This window comes from Microplitis mediator, chromosome 1, assembly GCF_029852145.1.
Source record: "Microplitis mediator isolate UGA2020A chromosome 1, iyMicMedi2.1, whole genome shotgun sequence".
Lineage (NCBI taxonomy): Eukaryota > Metazoa > Arthropoda > Insecta > Hymenoptera > Braconidae > Microplitis > Microplitis mediator.
In genome coordinates, this window is record NC_079969.1 from 8,861,161 (window position 1) to 8,882,201 (window position 21,041).

General features: G+C 27.6%; 1 protein-coding gene across 4 annotated transcripts in view; it reads left to right on the plus strand.

Moving 5' to 3' along the window:
* The first annotated feature begins 548 nt into the window (after window positions 1-548).
* Window positions 549-21,041, plus strand: part of LOC130676968 (fasciclin-1) — a 202,253-nt gene continuing 181,760 nt past the window's right edge. For all 4 annotated transcript variants that reach the window (XM_057483482.1, XM_057483489.1, XM_057483495.1 and 1 more), the window contains exon 1: window positions 549-955. In XM_057483482.1, the coding sequence (XP_057339465.1) occupies window positions 839-955 (117 nt within the window). In that variant the 5' untranslated portion in view covers window positions 549-838. The remainder of the gene's footprint in view (window positions 956-21,041) is intronic.

Here is a 21,041-nt window from a genome sequence, read left to right on the forward strand (position 1 = left end):
CTGCAAATTACTCAGCCATAAAAGACTAGGTGGGAGTTAAACTAAATAGCATTGTCATAAAACCGGATAAGTTTCTCGCAATCCACTGGCCATTGACACGATCGAGTACTCACTTTGTCAATTCTCATTACTCATAACTCTCACACAACTCCACTCATTTCAATCAAATATTTCAAATTACCATCTATTTAATTTCTTTTAAAATCAATCTCATCCTAAAAAATTCCTCAACTCAAAATGAAAACAAAAAAAAAAGTATCCCTATCATTTAAAAAAATATCAATAAAAAAAAAAAGTTATTATTATTTTAAATTCAAATTTTCTACGCTTGCGCTTTTCCGCGCATGCGCACTTGCTGATATTCAAATTAAAACGTCTCTTTTATTTATTTTACTCAAAATAAATTTAATTAATTAATTTTTAAATAATAATTATATATTTTTTAATTATTGTTACAAGTATATGAATTATTTATAATTAAAATACATATTATTTACATATATTTTAAGTATTACTAGTGCGTAGAAATATTAAAAGTGACACCAGGGAGCGCAGTCGCTTGTCCGACGTCGAACCGAACGGATCGTCTCTCACTTTCTCCGTTATTTTATTGAAATAAACACGCGTCCATATTATTTTATAATTAATAATTAATAATAAATAGTAATAAATAATAAATAATAATCAATAATAATAATAAATAAAACGAGTGTTGTGTCAGTGTGTGAAAAAAAAACTTTTTTCAGTTTGAATTTTTTTGTTTAAAAAAAAAGTTTGTTGTGAGTGAATATTTTATATTTTTATTTCCATTTAATTAAAATTAATTAATTAAATAATAATGAAGTGTAGGCTGGTTAAAATGATTAATTTATTATTAATTATTTGTTCATTTATTTTAAATGCCGATTGTGTTTCTGTTGATACCAAAATGCGTGAGGATGCTGATTTATCTGAGGTGAGAATTTTATTTAAATTTTTGTTGTTGTTGTCGTTGGTAATTTTTTATTTATCACGCACGTTAGTGAGTGATTTTAAAAGTTGGAGTTGGTGACAAGTGAATAAAAAATAGGAGCTAAAGTTTATTTTTTTTTCTTTTACTTTGAGGATTCGTGACTAGTTGGGAAGTTATTTTTGTTTTTACTTATTTTTCTATTGTTGGAATGTCTCGAGTTGTTTCGAGGTCAGGGTAAAACGACAGGTATTAAATACTCGTGGTTTTTTTTACGATAATCGAAGACTTTCTCAATATTATCGAGTCCTTATACTTTTTTTTTTTTTTTTCAAGGACGTGATTTTTTATGATCCTTAAATTAACAGGCAATTTAAAATTTTTGAATTTTATTCTTCAGCAAATCGATTGCGAAAAAAAAACTAAAAATATGCACATGTAGAAAATTAAAAAATCGATAAGTGCAATTTTTTAAAATAGTTTTTTTTTATAATTTATTGCTTTAAAAAAAAATCCAAAAAGTATTTGATGGTGGCTAACTTCAGAATCACGATTTTTTAATGATCCTGAAGTTAGCAGGGAATTAGTAATTTTCGGATTTTTTTTTCAACAATTTAATTACAAAAAAAAAAACAAAAAATAAAAATATCCACATATAGAAAATTTGAAAAACTACTGGTGCAATTTTTTGAAGTATTTTTTTTTTTTACAGTTTGTCGTCTAAAAAAAAAATCAAAATTTATTAGACGTCTGCTAACTTCAGTATCATATTTTTTATGATAAAGTTGCAGATATATGAAAATTTTGATTTCTTTGTATGTAAGATATTTTTGATTAGAAAAAATTTTTTTTAATGGAGAAAATTTTTCTTTTCGAGAACGAAATTTAAAAATGAGTGTAAAGGTGACGAGTGTGAATGTAGCAGACATCAGACAAATTTAAAATTATTAGAGTAAATGATGAATGAAATAAAATTTTTAAAAAATGCGCATTGAAAAAATTTTCAAATTAGCAAGTGCATTTTTTCAAAATTTTATTTTTTTAATTATTACTCTATTTATTCATAATTTTAAATTTGTCTGTCTGCTACATTCACACTCATGTAAATGTAGCAGACATCAGATAATTTTTCAATTACATATAAGATATTAAATAATTAAAATAATAAAATTAAAAAAAATGCATGTACTTATTTTTGAAGTGTTTAGACGTGCATTTTTTTGTTTTGATTTTATAAACATTTTAATTTATTATTTCAAAGTTTTAGAAATCGTCAGATGCCCGCTGACTATTGTCTTCAATTAAAAAACAATTTTTTTTTTAATTATAAAAATTTATTTGCTATCTTTAGTATCAGTATTTATTTGCCATTAAAAATTGATTATTATTTATGATCCTGAAGTTAGCAGACATTTAAAAATTTTTGAAGTTTCGTATTTCAACAAATCAATTGCAAAAAAATAAAATATAAATATACACATGTAGAAAATTTAAAAAACTACAAGTGCAATTTTTTCAAAAATTTTTTTTTTATGTTTTATCGTCTAATAAAAAAATCCAAAAATTATTAGACGTCTGCTAACTTCAGTGTCATTATTATTTTCACTAAAATAAATTCGAAAAAAAGTATTAATTTAATGAGTACCAATTTTCGAATTTAAAGATTTTTTTTTTAAATTTATTATTTATCGAACTTGAAATTAAAATTGTGGCTTAATTAGTAAAGATACGATAAAAATGGCTCAGTTCAATTTTGTAGGGAATTAAATTTTCTATGAAGAAGATCATCATCGATTTTCGTATAAACTCAATAGCTTTGACGGAAATTAATTTATAAACTAATTAGTTCTAATAACAAGAAACTAGACTAAAGTTATAATTATAATTTTTTTTAATTATTTACATTAATACTTTTCCGTAGACAATTTAATTTGAAAGAAAAAAGTTTTCCTCATATTTTCAGTCTCCGATAAAATTATGTACCTGAAGTTTGGAACGTTTTTTGCGCAGCGAAAAAAAGAAAAAATGCACAGTAATAAATCTACTGGATGACTACATTTCCAAAATATTTTGCATATAGATGCCGATATGTCAGCCGAAAACCTTAGGCCACCTTCAAACGGAATTACGCCTTAAGCAGTCGAATGATATCAATTTTTTTCCATTTTCGTTCCACGGAAAACGTTCCGATCTTCCGGTTCATATAAAATTTTAATTTCTCTCAAAAATTTTTTATTTTTTTTACTTCAAACATTAATTACTCATTAACTATCAAGTTTACATAAAAATTTCTTAGGACCTTTTTTATCAGTAATTTAATTTTATACAAATTTGTTCTCTATACTTTTTTTGTTAACTCCAATAGTTGAGTTATCGATTTGAATTTAAACTTAAAAATTACGGAATAATTTTTATCACAAATTTGTTTAATTTTTTTTTAATCAGATAAAGAAAATTATTTACATTAATTGATTATCCATAATTACGTGTCATTTTATTGGACTGCTAAAAAAATTGACTATTTTTTTTTCTTAAGTTTTACCGAAATTACTTTTGGAAATTTCAAAAAAATAATTCTCTGAATATCAATGATACTGAAACCGACGTCAAATAATTTTTGAGTTTTTTTAGAAACGATAAATAAAAAAAAAAAAAAATATTTCAGAAAATTGCACCTATAGCTTTTTTAATTTTCTACATGCGCATATTTTTAGTTTTTTTCTTTTTTTGTAATTGATCTGTTAAAAAAAAATCCGAGAATTGTTAATTGTCTGCCAACTTCAGGATCATTGAGATCAAAATCCGCAGGTGCGTCATCGCAACGTTCGATTTTTTGTTAATTTTGACTCCATCACAACTTTTAATTAGTATAAGTTATGAATTTAAGACTAAAATTTTCTTAAAGGAAATTTTGTACCCTACAAAATCTCATTCAGAGTTTTCGTAAGTCGATTGGTCTCCATGATATCGAGCCCCGAAAACTGACCTGTTTTTAAGGATTTTCCTTTTCACCTCTGGAATTTCATAAGTCATCTATGGATTAATTTACTGAAAAGATCGATATATATTTAAGCTAAAAATCGAACGCTCAACGAAAAAGTTTTCTTGTCATGTTTCGAAATATCACTTTCTTAAAAATTTATTTAGTCAAAGATGAATTAATTGTAAATTTCAACATTATTTGACTTTCCCGAAGAAACTATCAGTTTTATCCCTAAATACCCTAAGACTTTTTTTGTAGGTTATTTTATTTTTCTAAACTTATCTCTTTTAAATTTTTCGAAATTCCTGAAATGTTTTGAGTTATTTTTTGACATTTCCAATTATAATTTCGATAAACCTAAAAAAAACAATAGTTTCATTTATTTTACACATCCTAATATATATATATGTATATATATATATATATATATATATATATATATATATATATATATATATATATATATATATATATATATAAATTTTTTCTATTCAAATAAGTAAGAAAAGGTTCAAGTAATTAAAAAACAATTATCCATAATTATTATTATAATTAAAAAATCCATTGGAGTAGCATTGAAGTGACGAAAAGTGAATCATATTAATAATAATGATAAAATGACTTGATACTAGACATTGTAGTACATACAATAAGTAATACAGCCAAGAAATATTTAAATAATGAATTACAAAATTTTCTTACTATACTTTCAACATTTTATCAACACCATCTGTGTTTTCTAAAGTACGCAGGTGTGCTAGGTGTACTTTGACAGATGATACTTTTAAACCACTATAGATTTTATTCCATCATTATTTTTTAATGATTTACTCTCAAGTTTTTTACTTGTAATAAAAATTATTACCTTAATTTATTTCACATTATACATTTTTAACTTAAAATTTAGATTACTGCTAAAATATCAAAAAAATAAAAAAAATTCTTAGGGACAATTTTGTAGGAAATTTAATCCTCTACAAAAAAGGTCTTTATCATTTTCTATGTAAGTCCAATAGATAAGACACTAGAATATTTTTAATGCAGACTAGTGAATGAATATTCAAAATTTTTATTTTTATTTCGATAAAAAATTACAATTTCTGGGTTAATTATCAAGAATATGAAAAAAGAGTACTGAGATAATTTTTTAGGAAATTTAATTTTCTATAAAAAAGGTCCTTATCAATTTTGATCTAAACTCAATATTTTAGACGATAGAAATTTTAAAAGTTAATAATTTGAAAAAAATATTGCAGTAAAAACAAATTAAGTAAAAATAAAATCATAATATAATATATTTAATTATGATAATAATTATAATTATAATTATCTAATGCACCAGATGTTTATTTTATATTTTTTTCTACATATATAACAGTGATAAAAAAAATTATAAACACGTGAGTTGTGCGCACACGTTGATTCATTAATCTCCACACACTATTTATTACATAGAAAAAATTATATATATATAATGAGTGTGTAGTTGATTCTTTCGCATGACTCGGCGACTCAGTATGTCACGAGCAAAAAATTCAGTATCCCCGCCATCACTTCCGGTGTTGTAGTTTTAACTACGATGCAGTCAAGTGTACACTCTAAGGACGAAATACCACACCCAGTCACATCATTTTTCATTTTTTATCGCTTATATATTTTATTATGCTCTTTTTTATTTTTTAATCTCTCACCCCCAGATAAATATATATACCCGGATATTGACCGTGTGACTTATTATTTATAAAATCTACTTAATTAATATAACGAGTCGTAATAAATCACGATTAAAATTTATTATTTTTAATTTCATTGATAATTTTTTTTATTTGTAACATCAAGTACGAGGTTATTTATTTTTTTAAATTAATATATGAATTTTATAATTTTATCTGTTGTAATTTGGAGGCCCATTTTACCTCTCTTCAGATTCCGAATCGTGATGATACAATTTTTGAAAAAAAAGACCGTCATTAGTTCCGGGGTTATGGCTGCTAAAAGTTTTAGAATCTTAATTTTTGAAAGGTTTAATTTTTCTGCGGTCGCGGGTTCGAATCCAGCTCAAGTTTTTTTTTTCAAAAATTTCTATAAAAATAGTTTTTTTTGTTACGACATCGTATAATTTTAACGGGAGTTATCAGATATTTTCGGCTGAGTTTTTTTCGGAAACAAAATTTTCAAGTACAAAATACAGACCGCACTACTGTCTAATCTAGCGAAGTGCATTTGAATTGTTTGATAATATTCGTTTGTTTAAAAGAAAAACTCAGCCAAAGTTTCCATTCACTGCACAAGTGCAACAAAAATAGTACCGTTCGTGGACTTGAGTGTAATAGAGAGAAAAGTGCGAATCCCTATTATCAATGTCGATATAAAATCGATTTTTAAGTCATAAGGCCAAGATTCGAGGCCAAATCATAGTTGTTTTGACCAAATACTAAAAAAAAAATTCATTTTGAACGAAATCGATGAATCGCAATCGCAACTGAGACAGTTTATCACTATTATTGTTCAACTCCCTCCCAAACCACAATATGATCATTTTCTAATGCCAAAAATAGGCATCTCAGCCTTCACTTTTCGGAAAATCCGTCCTCTAAGAAATTCTATAGACTTTCCATAGAAAATCTAGACTCACTGCTTAACATCGAAAAAAAAGTTTTATTTCCTTCTCTATTATTGTTCCCTTCTTTTCCAAATTGCAATATCATCACCAGCCTTCAATCGTAAAATTCCGTTTTCTATGATATTCTACAGAAAATCGGGACTCGCTGCCTACGCTCAGTAAAAAGTTATTTCTCACATCATCACTATTACCAATTTTGAATTTTAAAAAAAGTCATCCCAGCTTTCACTTTTGAAAAAATCCATTTCCCAAAAAAATCCACCGAAAAATCAGACCTTTCCTTCTGTCAAGAATTCAAAAAAATTTTCTTTTCGACAAATGATTTTACAATGTTCAAACATCAATCAACCTTAATCTTATTTATCAATATCCTCAAGCTTTCCTAACTCAGAAACAGGGTAAAATTTTTATTCTGCTTCACAAATTCAACAGATTTCTAAATTTAATTATGATACTGAAGTTAACCGATGTCTAATAATTTTTGGATTTTTTTAAAACCAATGAATGATAAAAAAAAAATATTTCAGAAAATTGCACTTACAGATTTTTTTATTTTCTACATATGCATATTTTTATTTTTTTAAATTGTTGTTGAAAAAATAAGTCGAAATTTGCTAATTCTGTCAACTTCAGGATTATATTTTATTTTCCAAAATTCCACATCATATTTTTTCAATCAAAAAACTCGTATATACAGTACACATTTGAAATTTTTTTTATAGAAAATTTAATAAAATATAAAATTCGAGTAAATTTGAAAATGTATATAAATATTTACTTTAGAAAATTATTTCTCCCAGATTTAGTAAAGCCGATACAACATATAACTTTAATACCACACACGTTCCATTGTCCTCGCTTCCTCCTTTTGCTTGTTTCTGTCTCTCATATGTTACACATTCAATGCACCCACATCTATATATATAAAATTCCATACGGGTTTAGCGATACAAAAGCATATAAAATATACCATGAATAAATTTTTAGTATTTTTTTTTTTTAAAAATCATTATGAAAAATAACTTTTTTCCCATTAAAAATCCATAAATTTTCCATTTTCATTTTTAAAACTTCGTTATATTTTTTTTATTAAAAAAAAAAAAAAAAAACAATTCCATTAATTGAGAAAACTTGAAGTATTTATAGGCTTTAGTGGAATAAAAAAAATAGGTTGGGTGATGTAATCTTTTTAAGAATAAAATAATTAAGAGTGTAGTGACATGAAGTAGGAAAGAATGAGAGAAATTATTAATAATAATGATAATAATAATTGGTGTAATGAGTAATGTAAAGAATATGATGATTTGAAATGGGAGACAAAAATGAAGATAAAATTTAAAATATAATTCAGGTCAATCAGTGAGTTCGGGACAATTGACTCTGACTTTAATCGTGACGTAGTTTTAACGATACTAATTGGTTAATTAAACCGTGTCTCAGTTTATATGTATATATTTAATATTTTTTTATTTATGTATACATATTTTATATTATTTGTAAAGTTCGAAATGCGCGAAAAATCAAAAATTATTTTTAAATATTTTATTTCCTAAATTTAGTTATCGTTGAACTTTTGTGGTTAATTAGTATTGAGATTTATATTTTTTATTGAATGTTGTCAAATTTTTTTTTTAAATATAGTGATGTGGGTACTCATTCCAGAGGGAATTTAAAAAATTACAAAATAACTGAGTTCAAAATTTGAAATTTTCTAATTTGGATTTTTCATATTTTTATTTTTCAAGGGCACTCACGATCGTAGTTTTATAGAGCTTGAAATTCTGTAGTCAATGAGTACCGACATCAATAGATTCTGATAGAAATTTTTTTCAAAAATAAGGTATATAAATTTTTGAAATATTTCTTTTAATCAAAATGTAGTGATGTGGGTACTCAATCCAGAGGAAATTCAACGAATTACAAACTAACTCAGTTCAAAATTTTAAATTTTTAAGATTTCTAAATTTGGAGTTTTCATCTTTTATTAAAATAAAAAATCATGATTGTAGTTTTATAGAACCTAAAATTTTGCAGTAAATGAGTACCAACATCAATAAGTTCTGATAGAAATTTTTTTTCAAAAATAAAGCACACAAATTTTTGAAATAATTTTTTAAATCAAAATATAGTGATGTGGGTACTCATTCCAGAGGAAATTCAACGAATTACAACATAACTAAGTTCAAAATTTGAAATTTTCTAATTTGGATTTTTCATTTTTTTATCTTTCGAAAAAAATCATGATCGTAGTTTTGTACAGCCTGAAATTCTGCAGTCAATGAGTACCGACATCAATAGATTCTGATAGAAATTTTTTTCAAAAATAAGGTATATAAATTTTTGAAATATTTCTTTTAATCAAAATGTAGTGATGTGGGTACTCATTTCAGAGGAAATTCAATGAACTATAAGATTATCAGGTCAAAGTTATAAAAATAAATGCGCGAAATGATAATAATAACAACAATAATAGTAATAATAATAGTAATAATGATAATAATAATAATAATAATATCAATAATGAAAACAACTATAATGATACTTTGTTCGAAAATAAAAGAAAAAAAAGTTTGAGGTTTTCTATTGTACATTATCTGAGAAATGGCATCTGTCAGTTCACAAATACTTGATATCGTGTTGTATTATATGTATGTATATATATATTTATATCTACTCAATTTCTTTATATATTTCTTTATAAGCGCTCTAGCATAACCGATACACTGACAATGATGTATATATATAAATATAAAATAGCTAGCTAAATCGATTGCAACAATTGTAACAACTTCAATTCTCATTTCTCTCATACAATATATATATATATATATATATAAAAGAGTAGATTTTCAACTGTGACTTTTGATATGATCCCGATGTACATCACATGCACACGCCCGCTTTGCTTTCAATTCTAATAAAATCGAGAAAAATCACATGTGAAAAATATATATGAATTACAATAGAGTGAATTGGGGAATAAAAAAAAAAAAATACTAAAATAGATGTAGATTGACTGTGTCAAATTCATTTTATTCACGTGTCTATTTTTATAAAATTTTTTTTATTTTATCTTACGAAAAAAATTATTTGACATTTTCAGTTAAAAAAAATCATTTTTTCTTCTTCAAATGAAAATTCTGCCCAAAGTTTACGATATATCAAAAAAATATATAAAATCAAATTTATAGAAAATTTGCTTCTGCACAATAAATGACTTTATTAATTTTTACGTAAATTCAATCGTTTAAATACAACTTTAATTTTTTAAAAATTTCTAACTCAGAAAAATAATTTTTTTTTTTAAATTAAAATTTTGACTCAACTATCAAAGATACGATAAAAATGTATGGAAACAATTTTGTAGAAAATTTTGTTATCTGCAAACAAGGTCTCTTTCATTTTTCACTTAAAATTCATAGTTAAGATTATAATCTATATTATTCAGAGAATAAGGAAAATTTTGTTCCCGCCATATCTGTATAACAGAATTAGTTAATGTTATTGAAATTGGTATCATTAGATAGGTCTTGACTTGAATTTGTGCCTTTTCATACTTTAAACTCTTTTTAATTGCCAAGTATTCAGATAAATAGATTTATCTGTATCATTCGAAATACATTTAAATTACGCGGGAAAAAGACGATCGTATTTATTTTCTTTAAATAAATTAATACTTTAATTATTCTGTCACTAAATATGACTGAATGTCACTGAATATATAACTATATTATTTATATCGCGTTACTTATTCCAAAATGACAGATTTTTATGCTCCCTTTTGGCTTTAGGAAGCTTCTCAAAACCAAAAAAGTGTGCAGAGAAAAAAAAAGGATTCATTGACTCAAAAAATTTTTACTCGCCTAAAGAAAATTTTGACTTACCCCAAGAAATTTTTTGCATTGTGAATTGAAAAAAAAAAATTTATTTAGAACTAGAAAAAATTACTTGGTGCAAGGAATTATTTCTTGACCAAAAAAATCTTTTCTCGCCCCAAGACAATTTTTGTATTTAGTTCATAATGCATAAAATTTCTTGGTGCAAATTAAAATTTTGTTGCGGCAAAAAATCCTTTTTTTCTGCGTATTTTATAAATTTAATAGTGATATTTTGACAGTCACCTAGTGACTGCAGGTTGCTCGTTGTAATTAACGGTAAAAAAGTCAATTTACTAATCGCAATTTTATGGACGTGATTAAATTATCATTTATTAATAATATATATATATGAATATTTATATATATAACAACAATAATAAAAGATATATAATTTGAATAACACGTAAATTTATCATGTAACAATCGTAAAACATGCATCAAATTAATGTTTGATATTATCGTTATATATACATTTATATATATGTATAGTACTTTAGCAGAGAGGATGTCATTGAGCTACAATTCAAGTGGCAATCACGGTATCATTACCAACTCATCCTCACCCACGGCTCTCCCATCACACTTTGACAACATTTAATATTTTATCATTTAATGCTTGTCGTATTAACGTGTTACGTACTTTTTTTTTTTACTGCTTCATTCTCGATTAAAAATATATTCACAGGTGATTAATTTACATTAATTAATTAATTTATTTATTTGTTATAAGAAAAAAATTAATGATAATGTATATAAATATATATATTGTTGTAACTCTAGTAACTCCATTTACTACTATGGTATATATGTAATATATATATGTGTAGTAGCAAATAGCAATCTAAAAGTAAATAGAGAGAAACGACAAGAGAGTATCGATTTCCGGTAGTGAGTCAATGGTAAAATCATCTCGAGTCTCGACGCCGGTGGTACTAGAGAAAACCTGATAAACAGAGTTAATTACCTGTACTGATTGTCGTTTTATCAACTAACTGTTATCAGTAGTCGATTGAAAAAAAAAAAAAAAATTGCATTTGATAACAGATTTGAATACTAATTTTTTTGCACCTTAGAAATATCTAATTAGCAGTTGAATTAATGAGTTTATGTAAAAAGACACGAAGACCTTTTTTGTAGAAAATTTAATTTCCTAGAAAATTTTATTGATGTACTTTTACCGTATCGTTGATAGTTTAGCTGTAATTTGAATTTGAAGATTTAAAAATTTAATGGAGTCGGATCTGTAAATATTTTTTTGGACTAGTACTTTGGATTGATATTACGGTCAAACTATCAGAGATACGAGAAAAATGTATGAGTACATATTTGTAGAGAATCAAATTCTCTACAAAAAAGGTTCTCATAAAATTTTACGTCAGATTAATCGCTGATGATTTGTGTTGAAAATACATTCGGAAGTCAGGTGAAATAAAACGAATAAAAAACAAATTCTAGCAATAATATTATTTTGCAATGCACATAAATTTTTTGTGTATAAAATATATAATAATTTACAATGATATATTCGAGTAGGATGTCAAGATACGTTGTGACATATTCTCTGCTTCAGAGTCTTCGATCAGGTAAAAAAAAAAAATGACTGAAAAAAAATAAACTCGCGATTTATATGGTAATGGAAACACTTCCTTCCTGTAGTATAAAAAATATTACCATAACATTGATTTTACAATGTCGATCGATCATTTGTACCCACAAAAATTCTAATTTTTTTTTTTTATTTACTCTTTTTTACTTACCCTACTGTATTACGCGTCTTTACATACATAAATTATATATACATCTATACCTTTATTATCTTCTCCGTTGGTCGCTTTTGATCGAAAAAAAAAAGTTGTAATTTTTTTGTCAGCCCTTTTGCTTCTCTATCCTTGGTTATCTTTATCATTATCTGAAAATTTATCTGTCTTGATTGTTTGCATTTAATTTAAACTCCAGCTATGTCAAAGTTTACACTTGGATGGGAATGAAAATGTCTTGAAATTTTCCATATTCGATAGTCGATAATTTATTATTTCATTTGATAAAAAAAAAGTTTTTATTATTTCAGGAATAATTTAAATTTTCTTTATTGAAAATCGATTTTTTAAAATTTCGATTCGAGGTATCAAATTATAATGATTCGATAAATCGATTTTCTTAAGCTTCAGGAAGTATTTTATTTTTAATTTTATAAAAAATTTATGATGTATTGATTATTGGCGATTTGACTATCGTTCATAAATTTTTCAACTGCTCGAGTATTTCCCCATTCCAAACTATTGGTTAAAACTAAAAAATTATTTTACTTCAAACCCTTTTCGATACATCGATTACCCATATTTCAAATTATCAATACTCGATATTTCGATATATCGATTTTTTTGTAAAATTTCTCTTTCATAATAAAAAAAAAATTTTATTCCATACATCGATTATCAATACTTCGATATATTGATTACCCATATTTCGAGTTATCGATCTCCGAAATTTCGATACAGCGATTTTTTGTAAAATTTCTCTTACATAATAAAAAAAAGTTTTTATTCCATACATCGATTATGAATACTTCGATACATCGATTACCCATGTTTCGAGATATCGAAATTTTTTTTCATACAGCTTTTAAAAATATTAGTAAATTTTTTTATTCGATACTTCAATTATCAATGTCTCGATATATCGATTACTGACACTTTGAGATATCGATTTTTCTACAAACCATAAAGATTGAATTTAAAAAAATCACATATATTTTAAAAAATTTTAATTAAAATTAATGTCAACCAAATTTAATATGAGACAACATTTAGTCGGCTGATTAAATTTACCCACATGAAATCCCTTCTTCAGTAGTTGATCTAGGATTTAGTATACATAGTCCTCTACCGGCATCGTACAAACAGCATCGAATCCCATCATGAGCAAGTGGAGCCAGCTTTCATACTTGCTCATACCTTTGCTCCTGTTCCTGCTTGTGCTGGTGCTAGTGCTGATGCTGATACTATTGCCTGCTATATATATTTATATATATAGTATAACGTCACTAACGTTACACACAGTGTTAGATTTAGGTTGGATTTAGATTGCATCCAGGCGAACACCGTTTACTCGGTTGTACTAATCGATTAGCAATCGGATCAGTGAATCTTGAGGTACTGGTTTGGCTGGCTATTGGTATGGCTATTGCCAGTGATTGATGAATTATTATTACTCAGTGTCTCTACCTCCATCTCCATGTCTGCTTCCATCTCTATCTATCTCAATACTCTCTCATAGTAATATCGTATAGTTTGTATTGTACCGACACTAACTGTCTGACTGTCTGACCTATGACCGACGCAACTGTCCATCTGACCATTGAATGCTCATCGTCAATCAGATTCCCGTATTCACTATCCCGTGGAAATACACCCAATTAAATATAATCACAAAGCTTATATTTAACTTGGAAACAACAGAGTTTCTATTTATTATTCCTCCTCATCATTTTATTACATACATTGATTTTTTTATTTTTAAATTTCATTCAAAAATTCATAGTATCTATTTTTGGTTATGATCATTTTTTTTATCGATTCGAAATTCAATCAATTATAATTTCCATAATTTTTGATACATCGATATCAAATTTCGATACTAAATATCGATATAAATCTTTGATACATTGATACTAAAATCGATATTAATCTTCGATCCATCGATACTAAATATCGATATTAATGTTCGATACATCGATATCAAACATCAATACTAATATCGATATTAATGTTCGATACATTGATATCAAACATCGATACTAATATCGATATTAATGTTCGATACATCGATACTGAATATCGATATTAATGTTCGATACATCGATACTAATATCGATATTAATTTTTGATACATTGATATTAAACATCGATATAAATCTTTGACACATCGATACTAAATATCGATATTAATATTCGATACATCGATATCAAACATCGATACTAAATATCGATATAAATCTTCGATACATCGATACTACTATCGATATTAATCTTCGATACATCGATTCTAAATACCGGTATTAATCTTTGATAAATCGATATTAAACTTCGATACTAAATATTGATATTAAATTTATTTTTATCAATATCAAGTTTCAATAATTGGCTTCAAGTTTCTATAGATCGACATTAAATTTCGATATATATACAGGTATATAAAAAAAACAAATCGATCAATTGACTTTATTAATGACTAATAACCAAGTTATCTTATAGCTTATATTAAAAAAAAGAAAAAAAAAGTTTCCAAGTTCGTTTTGTGCCGGTTCAAGTGGAATAATACAGAGTAATTTACGGTGGTATCTACGGAAGTTGAAATAAAAAGTAAAAAAACAGAAAAGAAATATATATATAAAAAAAAAAAAATAAAAAAACTAAAGAAAAGCATTGAGAAACCGTTGGGCTAGATTTCCGCAACGACGCCTCGAGCAAGGATTATCCTCCCTCCCACGAGACCTTTTTCCCTCTTTATATCCATCTATATCTACACAGACACAAACACTATACTTTCCTATACTATAATACAAGTATTATATAACAGCATATATATGTATATATAAGAAAAGTTGTCTTATTCAGCCAGCGAACGGTCTCTTATATATTTTCTTGAAATTTTCCAACCCCTTCTGGGAGAATTGCTGTTTTTACCGACACACTCACTCACTCACTCACTTGGAGCTTTTATTCTTCTATTCGACAGCCGACGGTCTACTCTGTTTACTATCTCGTGCTATCCTTCCTCGTCACTTCCGGTATCGTTTCGACGTTAATGCGTCAAAGCATCCCTCTGATATTTCACCCTTGCTTTTATACTATCTCTTACTTACAACCCTTATACATAAATATAACACACTGAATACTATACAGACAGCATCAAATATTCTTTATCGCTTTTCCTTTTAAGTAAATATTTTTTTAACGTCGCATGTATATTAAAAATGTATGTCATTAGTGTTTCCGCTCTTATTGCAATTATTTGCTGAAAAACAGATTCTTGTATCACAGATCGGAAATATTATATATATATGGGGGGGGGGGGGGCAAAACATGGTACCTCCAAAATTTTATAAACAAAATTTTTTTTTTTCTAAATGTTTTTTAAAAATTCCAAAATCATTTTTGTAAATATAATTGAGCATTATTTTAGATTTTTTTTGTTAAACTTTTCCAAAAATTGAGTGTCACTCGAAAAATGTTAATGACTTTTGCTTTATAATAAAAACTTCAGAAACTTAAGACCAACCCACTAAAATCCCACTAAAATCCCAAGATACAAAAAATTTGCTTAAATAAATTTTTTGTTTAAATCCTCTTGTTCCAGTACAATTTTTTTTTTTGTTTTTTCAATTATCGAAGAAGACCATGGCTATCCCAATCACGAGCTTCTCGTAATACTCTCTGTTACTTTGCCATATATGACAACCAAGAGCTTGGAACGATATCAATATTTTCTTTTGAACTGTCGCATGCCCACCAGACTCCACTGGAACTAAAAATACTAAAAAATTGATTTTTAAAAACTTGTTCCTTACTATGTTTCGAAATTGGGCAACCGAATAGTTAAAATTTTCGATAAATTCAAAATACTGAAATTATTTGTAAATTTTTAAATCATTCGAAAAATTTGAGGTATTGGTAAATTTCCAAATTATTCATTAGTCTGTAGGTTTTCTATTTTTTTTTTTTATTTTAATTGTTTTTCTAGTATATAGCCGTAGTAACGGCCTTTTACACTTTTTGCCTTTATATCGCAACTACTTTACTTCTCTTTCTGCCTTCATTGTGCGGCTGTGGCCCGACTTGTGCTTATACTGTACTGCATCATTACGGTGATGCCTTAACAACCTCCCTTGTGCAATGGAGGTGTAGTGGCGTAGGGAAACCACAGAGAAAACCTAGCCAGTACAGTTTCGGTTTGGATGAAGCTCCAGTGATCGATAAAATTCCCATTTTACCGATCACTGGATCTTTATCCCGCGCCTAACGGTCAGAGACCTTCGTTCAAACCCAACGCGTGGCTAAACGGTCACCCAGCCAAGTAGTGGCCATGCTCAATGCTACTTAACTTCGGTGATCGCCCGAGCCACGCGCGTGCCGAACGGCTGCCTCAGCCACTCTGTAGGTTTTCTAATTATTCAATAAAAATAAAATTTGATTTTCGAAATTTGAACCAAATATTCAAAACCGATAATCAATTCAAATAATGCCACACGGAAAAAAATTAATCGTGAATGCAACATGATGCAGTCTTGGTAAATAAACATGATGAAATCATGTTGCATTCACATGATTTGTCATGTTTCGGCTACATGATAGTCATGTTGCGGTAACATGAGAAAATCATGTTGCATTCACATGATAATCATGTTGCGGTAACATGAGAAAATCATGTGGCATTCACATGATTTGTCATGTTGCATTCACATGATAATCATGTTGCGGTAACATGAGAAAAATCATGTTGCATTCACATGATTTGTCATGTTGCATTCACATGATAATCATGTTGCGGTAACATGAGATAATCATGTGGCAGCAACATGATTTGTCATGTTTCGGCTACATGACAATATGTGGCAGCAACATGATTCTCATGTAGCCGAAACATGACAAATCATGTGAATGCAACATTATCTTCTCATGTTACCGCAACATGATTATCATGTGAATGCAACATGACAAATCATGTGAATGCAACATGATTTTTCTCATGTTACCGCAACATGATTATCATGTGAATGCAACATGACAAATCATGTGAATGCCACATGATTTTCTCATGTGAATGCCACATGATTTTCTCATGTTACCGCAACATGACTATCATGTAACCGAAACATGACAAATCATGTGAATGCAACATGATTTCATCATGTTTATTTATCAAGACTGCATCATGTTGCATTCACGATTAATTTTTTTCCGTGCAGTTATCTAAAAAATTAATAAAATTTTAATTAACAAATAAATTTTTTTTTTCTGTTCCAGGTGAGTTTCAAAAGTAGTCTATTTTAACTTAAAATTTCATTTTAACAATCAGCTCGGTGAGTTTTTGAATACTTATCTATAACAATTTTTTATTTACGCGAATAATTAAATTGTCAATCAAAAATACTATCAAATCAGTTATAACAATGCTGTAAACAAAAGACGTATTTAGTCCCGTAAAAAAAGGTATAAATTTTATTTTCTCATAAATTGGAATTTCTCGATTTGGTAAAACTCATTTAAATAATCCGACATACTGCGAAATATAATTAAAAATTCTCGGCATTTTTTATCCTCCGTACAGAATATCCGTTTGAAAAAATAAAAAAAAAAAAACTAAAGTCATTGACGTGGGATAAAAAAATAAAGAAAAGTAATAAAGGCCCAAGTGTATCCCAACTCATCAGTCTCAATAGGTAATAAACTCGAATGCTAACGAGAATACTCAATAAACCGTCGTTTCAATAATCCCTAAACGATCGAGTCTAACATAAACCAGAGTTGCGGTGAGGGCGGCACCCTATTCACTATACTCACTAGTCTCTCTCTCTATATATATATGTATAGTATTTTAGTGTATGCTAGTGACTAGTGAGAGAATTGAGGGTTGAGGGTTGAGGGTTAAGGATATAGATTTGGGTTTTACGGTTGCTTTGAGGATCGGCCGACCCTCGGAGGCTGCGAGTGAACAAAATTACGGTAACCGTGACAAAATGCCGGCATTTGAGACCAAAATTAAAGGCGAGTTGTTGAAATTTTCGTTCCTTTAAAAGATTCAAATTTATATATTGTATACATATTCCCAGAATCGGGTGATGTGTGACGATCGGTTACATGAGATGAATTTAAATTAAGGGATTGTAAGGTTTTATAAAACTGGAGATAAAATGGACAGAATTTTATAACTTTCAGTTATTTTTGATTTTATGGAAAATAGTTTTTTCAATTTCAATATTTAGGATTTTTTTTTAGAGCTGTGGGCAAAATAGACACCTTGAAATTTTTTCTTTAATTTGCGGCGTAAAATGACTGCGAGTAAATTGGGCGAAAAATTTTCGAAAATTAATAAAATTTAATTTCTTTGAAAAAAAAAAATTTTTCAAAATTTAATAAAAAAATGAATAATTGAGTGGGAAACAAATATAGGATTGAGAGATGAATATAATTTTCAGTAAATAAAAAATCTGCAGACGGTCTCGGAAAATCCAATACTTAAAGAGGTCAACAATGACGCAATGTCAGACTGCACCAAAGTCAGGATAAAATCAATATAAACTAACCTTGAACTCTATCCAGCCCTTAGCATAATTGTTTTATTATTCGCCAACTTGAATAATAAAAGCTGTCGAAAAAAAAAATAAATAAATACAAGTAAATAAAAAAAATATCTCGGGGCAGATAAAAAATTTAAAAAGGGCAATCATATAAACTTTAGGTCAACAGTTTAGTTAAAACTAATTGTTTAAACTCCATACTCTAGATTCTGTATGCGCTATAACTGTTGACTTTGATTACTTTATCAGAGAATACTTAGTAGTTGCCAGTTTACTTACTTACTATACTACTGCATCCATCACAAGTACTAACAACTAACACTAATAAACTCACAGTTAAAACTAAAACTAAAAACTTTTAGATTTAAACGTTCAGAATTTAAACTCCGAAGTTTGCTAATATAATAAATGATTCATTTGATTTATTTTCGCCTAGATAAATTTACATTTAAAAAAAAAAAAATGTTTTTTAATATGACTGCAAAATATTATTCATTATTTTTATTTTTATTAACAATCGAATAATAATAATATTTAAATAGAAGCACTTGAAGTTTTTTAGGCCACCCAGTTTCCATATTGGATTTCAATATATATGTTTACATATATTAGGGGTGTGCGAAAAGTTCAAAGTTACGAGTTATTTGTATCGAATCGAATAATTCGAAACTTCGATTAATTTAAAAATTTACTTATGTATGACATAAAATTGTGATATTTTTTCCAATACTTCAAATTTTAGTCGGAATTGAGCTCAGATACGAATCTGATAGATAATTACTTTTGGTTACTTTAAAAAACGGCATAAAAATTATTCTGGTTTGAAATGCTACGGTGTGATAATGAAGCCGGCTCATGTTAGCCACCTCCGGAAATAGAAATAAACATGACAAAAGTTATTGTGGCCATAGTAAAATTGAAAACGGTTGTATCACAAATTACTGCTGAGAGAACAATTTATTTGAGCCAAATAAAATTTATTTCAGGCAAATAAATCCCATATTTGAATGAACGCAATCAGTATTTATTTGAGACAAAGATATGGTTCGTTTGAATGAAGTAATGATTTGTTTATAGTTACCCAGGTAGGAAAGAACAACTGGGCAAGGTTTGGACCAAGCCTTGGCCAAGCGTCACTAGGATTATGCAAGGCTTGGCACGTGCCTTGGCTGAGCATTGGGCCAAGGATTGGTCCAAGCCTTGGATGATAACAATGTCCCCAGCCTTGGGGAACGAAATATCAAGCCTCGGCCGAGTCTTGGGAAACAAAAAATTGAGTCTTGGCCAAGGCTTGGGAAACAAAAAATCAAGCCTCGGCCAAACCTCGGGTAGCAAAAAATCTAAGGCTCACCCAATGCTCGATCTAAAATATTATTATTTAAATTAATAAATATAATTAAAAAAACGTTTGATCACACTTTTATCGACATCACATTGGAGTGTAATTAACTAATTACTGAATTAATGGGAAATAACGAATAAAATTATTTGGGGGCTACCGGGGTTCGAACTGAGATCCTTCTGATTACTAGGCCGGGACGCTATCCACTGTGCTAAATCTGATGTCCAAATAATCATGATTTTTTTGCTTGTTAATTATTTAAATACAATTTAATTCAAAAATATTAAATCGTAAAGATGAGGTGAACTGTAGTTTTATTTAATGAACAAAATTGTCTGATGAGTAATGACATATTTTTATTAGCACTACTAGGGAAGGGGGGGGGGGGGGGCAAAAGGGGTAGGGTAGGCAAAACGGAGTACCCCCAAAATATTAAAAAAAAAAAAATGTTTTTTTTCGTCTAATTGCTATAAATCCGATATATTTGCGCATTTTTAGCACTACGCATGACACCTGGGGCAAAATGGACCATCCAAAAATTCTGAATAAATGATTCTTTCATATTTTTATCGTCAAATTAAAAAAAATTTAATATATTAATTCATTTTTCGGCTGATTCTCTATAGCTGTGGCAAATTCGGCCACTAAAAATATTCGAAAATAATATTTTATTTTTTGATTGATAAAATTTTTGAAATAATGCAAAATAATCTGTAGTCTAAAAAATCAAAAAACACGTTTTTTGGGTTCACAATAATGACAAATAAAAAATATAGAATTGTTTTTTTTTATTACATAACAATTAGTAATTAAGCTAATCGAAGGGAAACGATTTATTACACCTAAAAAAATTTTTTTAGAGTATTGTAAAACCAAAAATAATTGTCAAGAGAAAGAAATACATTCATAATGATGAAAACGATTTAATAAAAAAAAAAATTATCATTTATTGGAGGGGGGCCTCTCT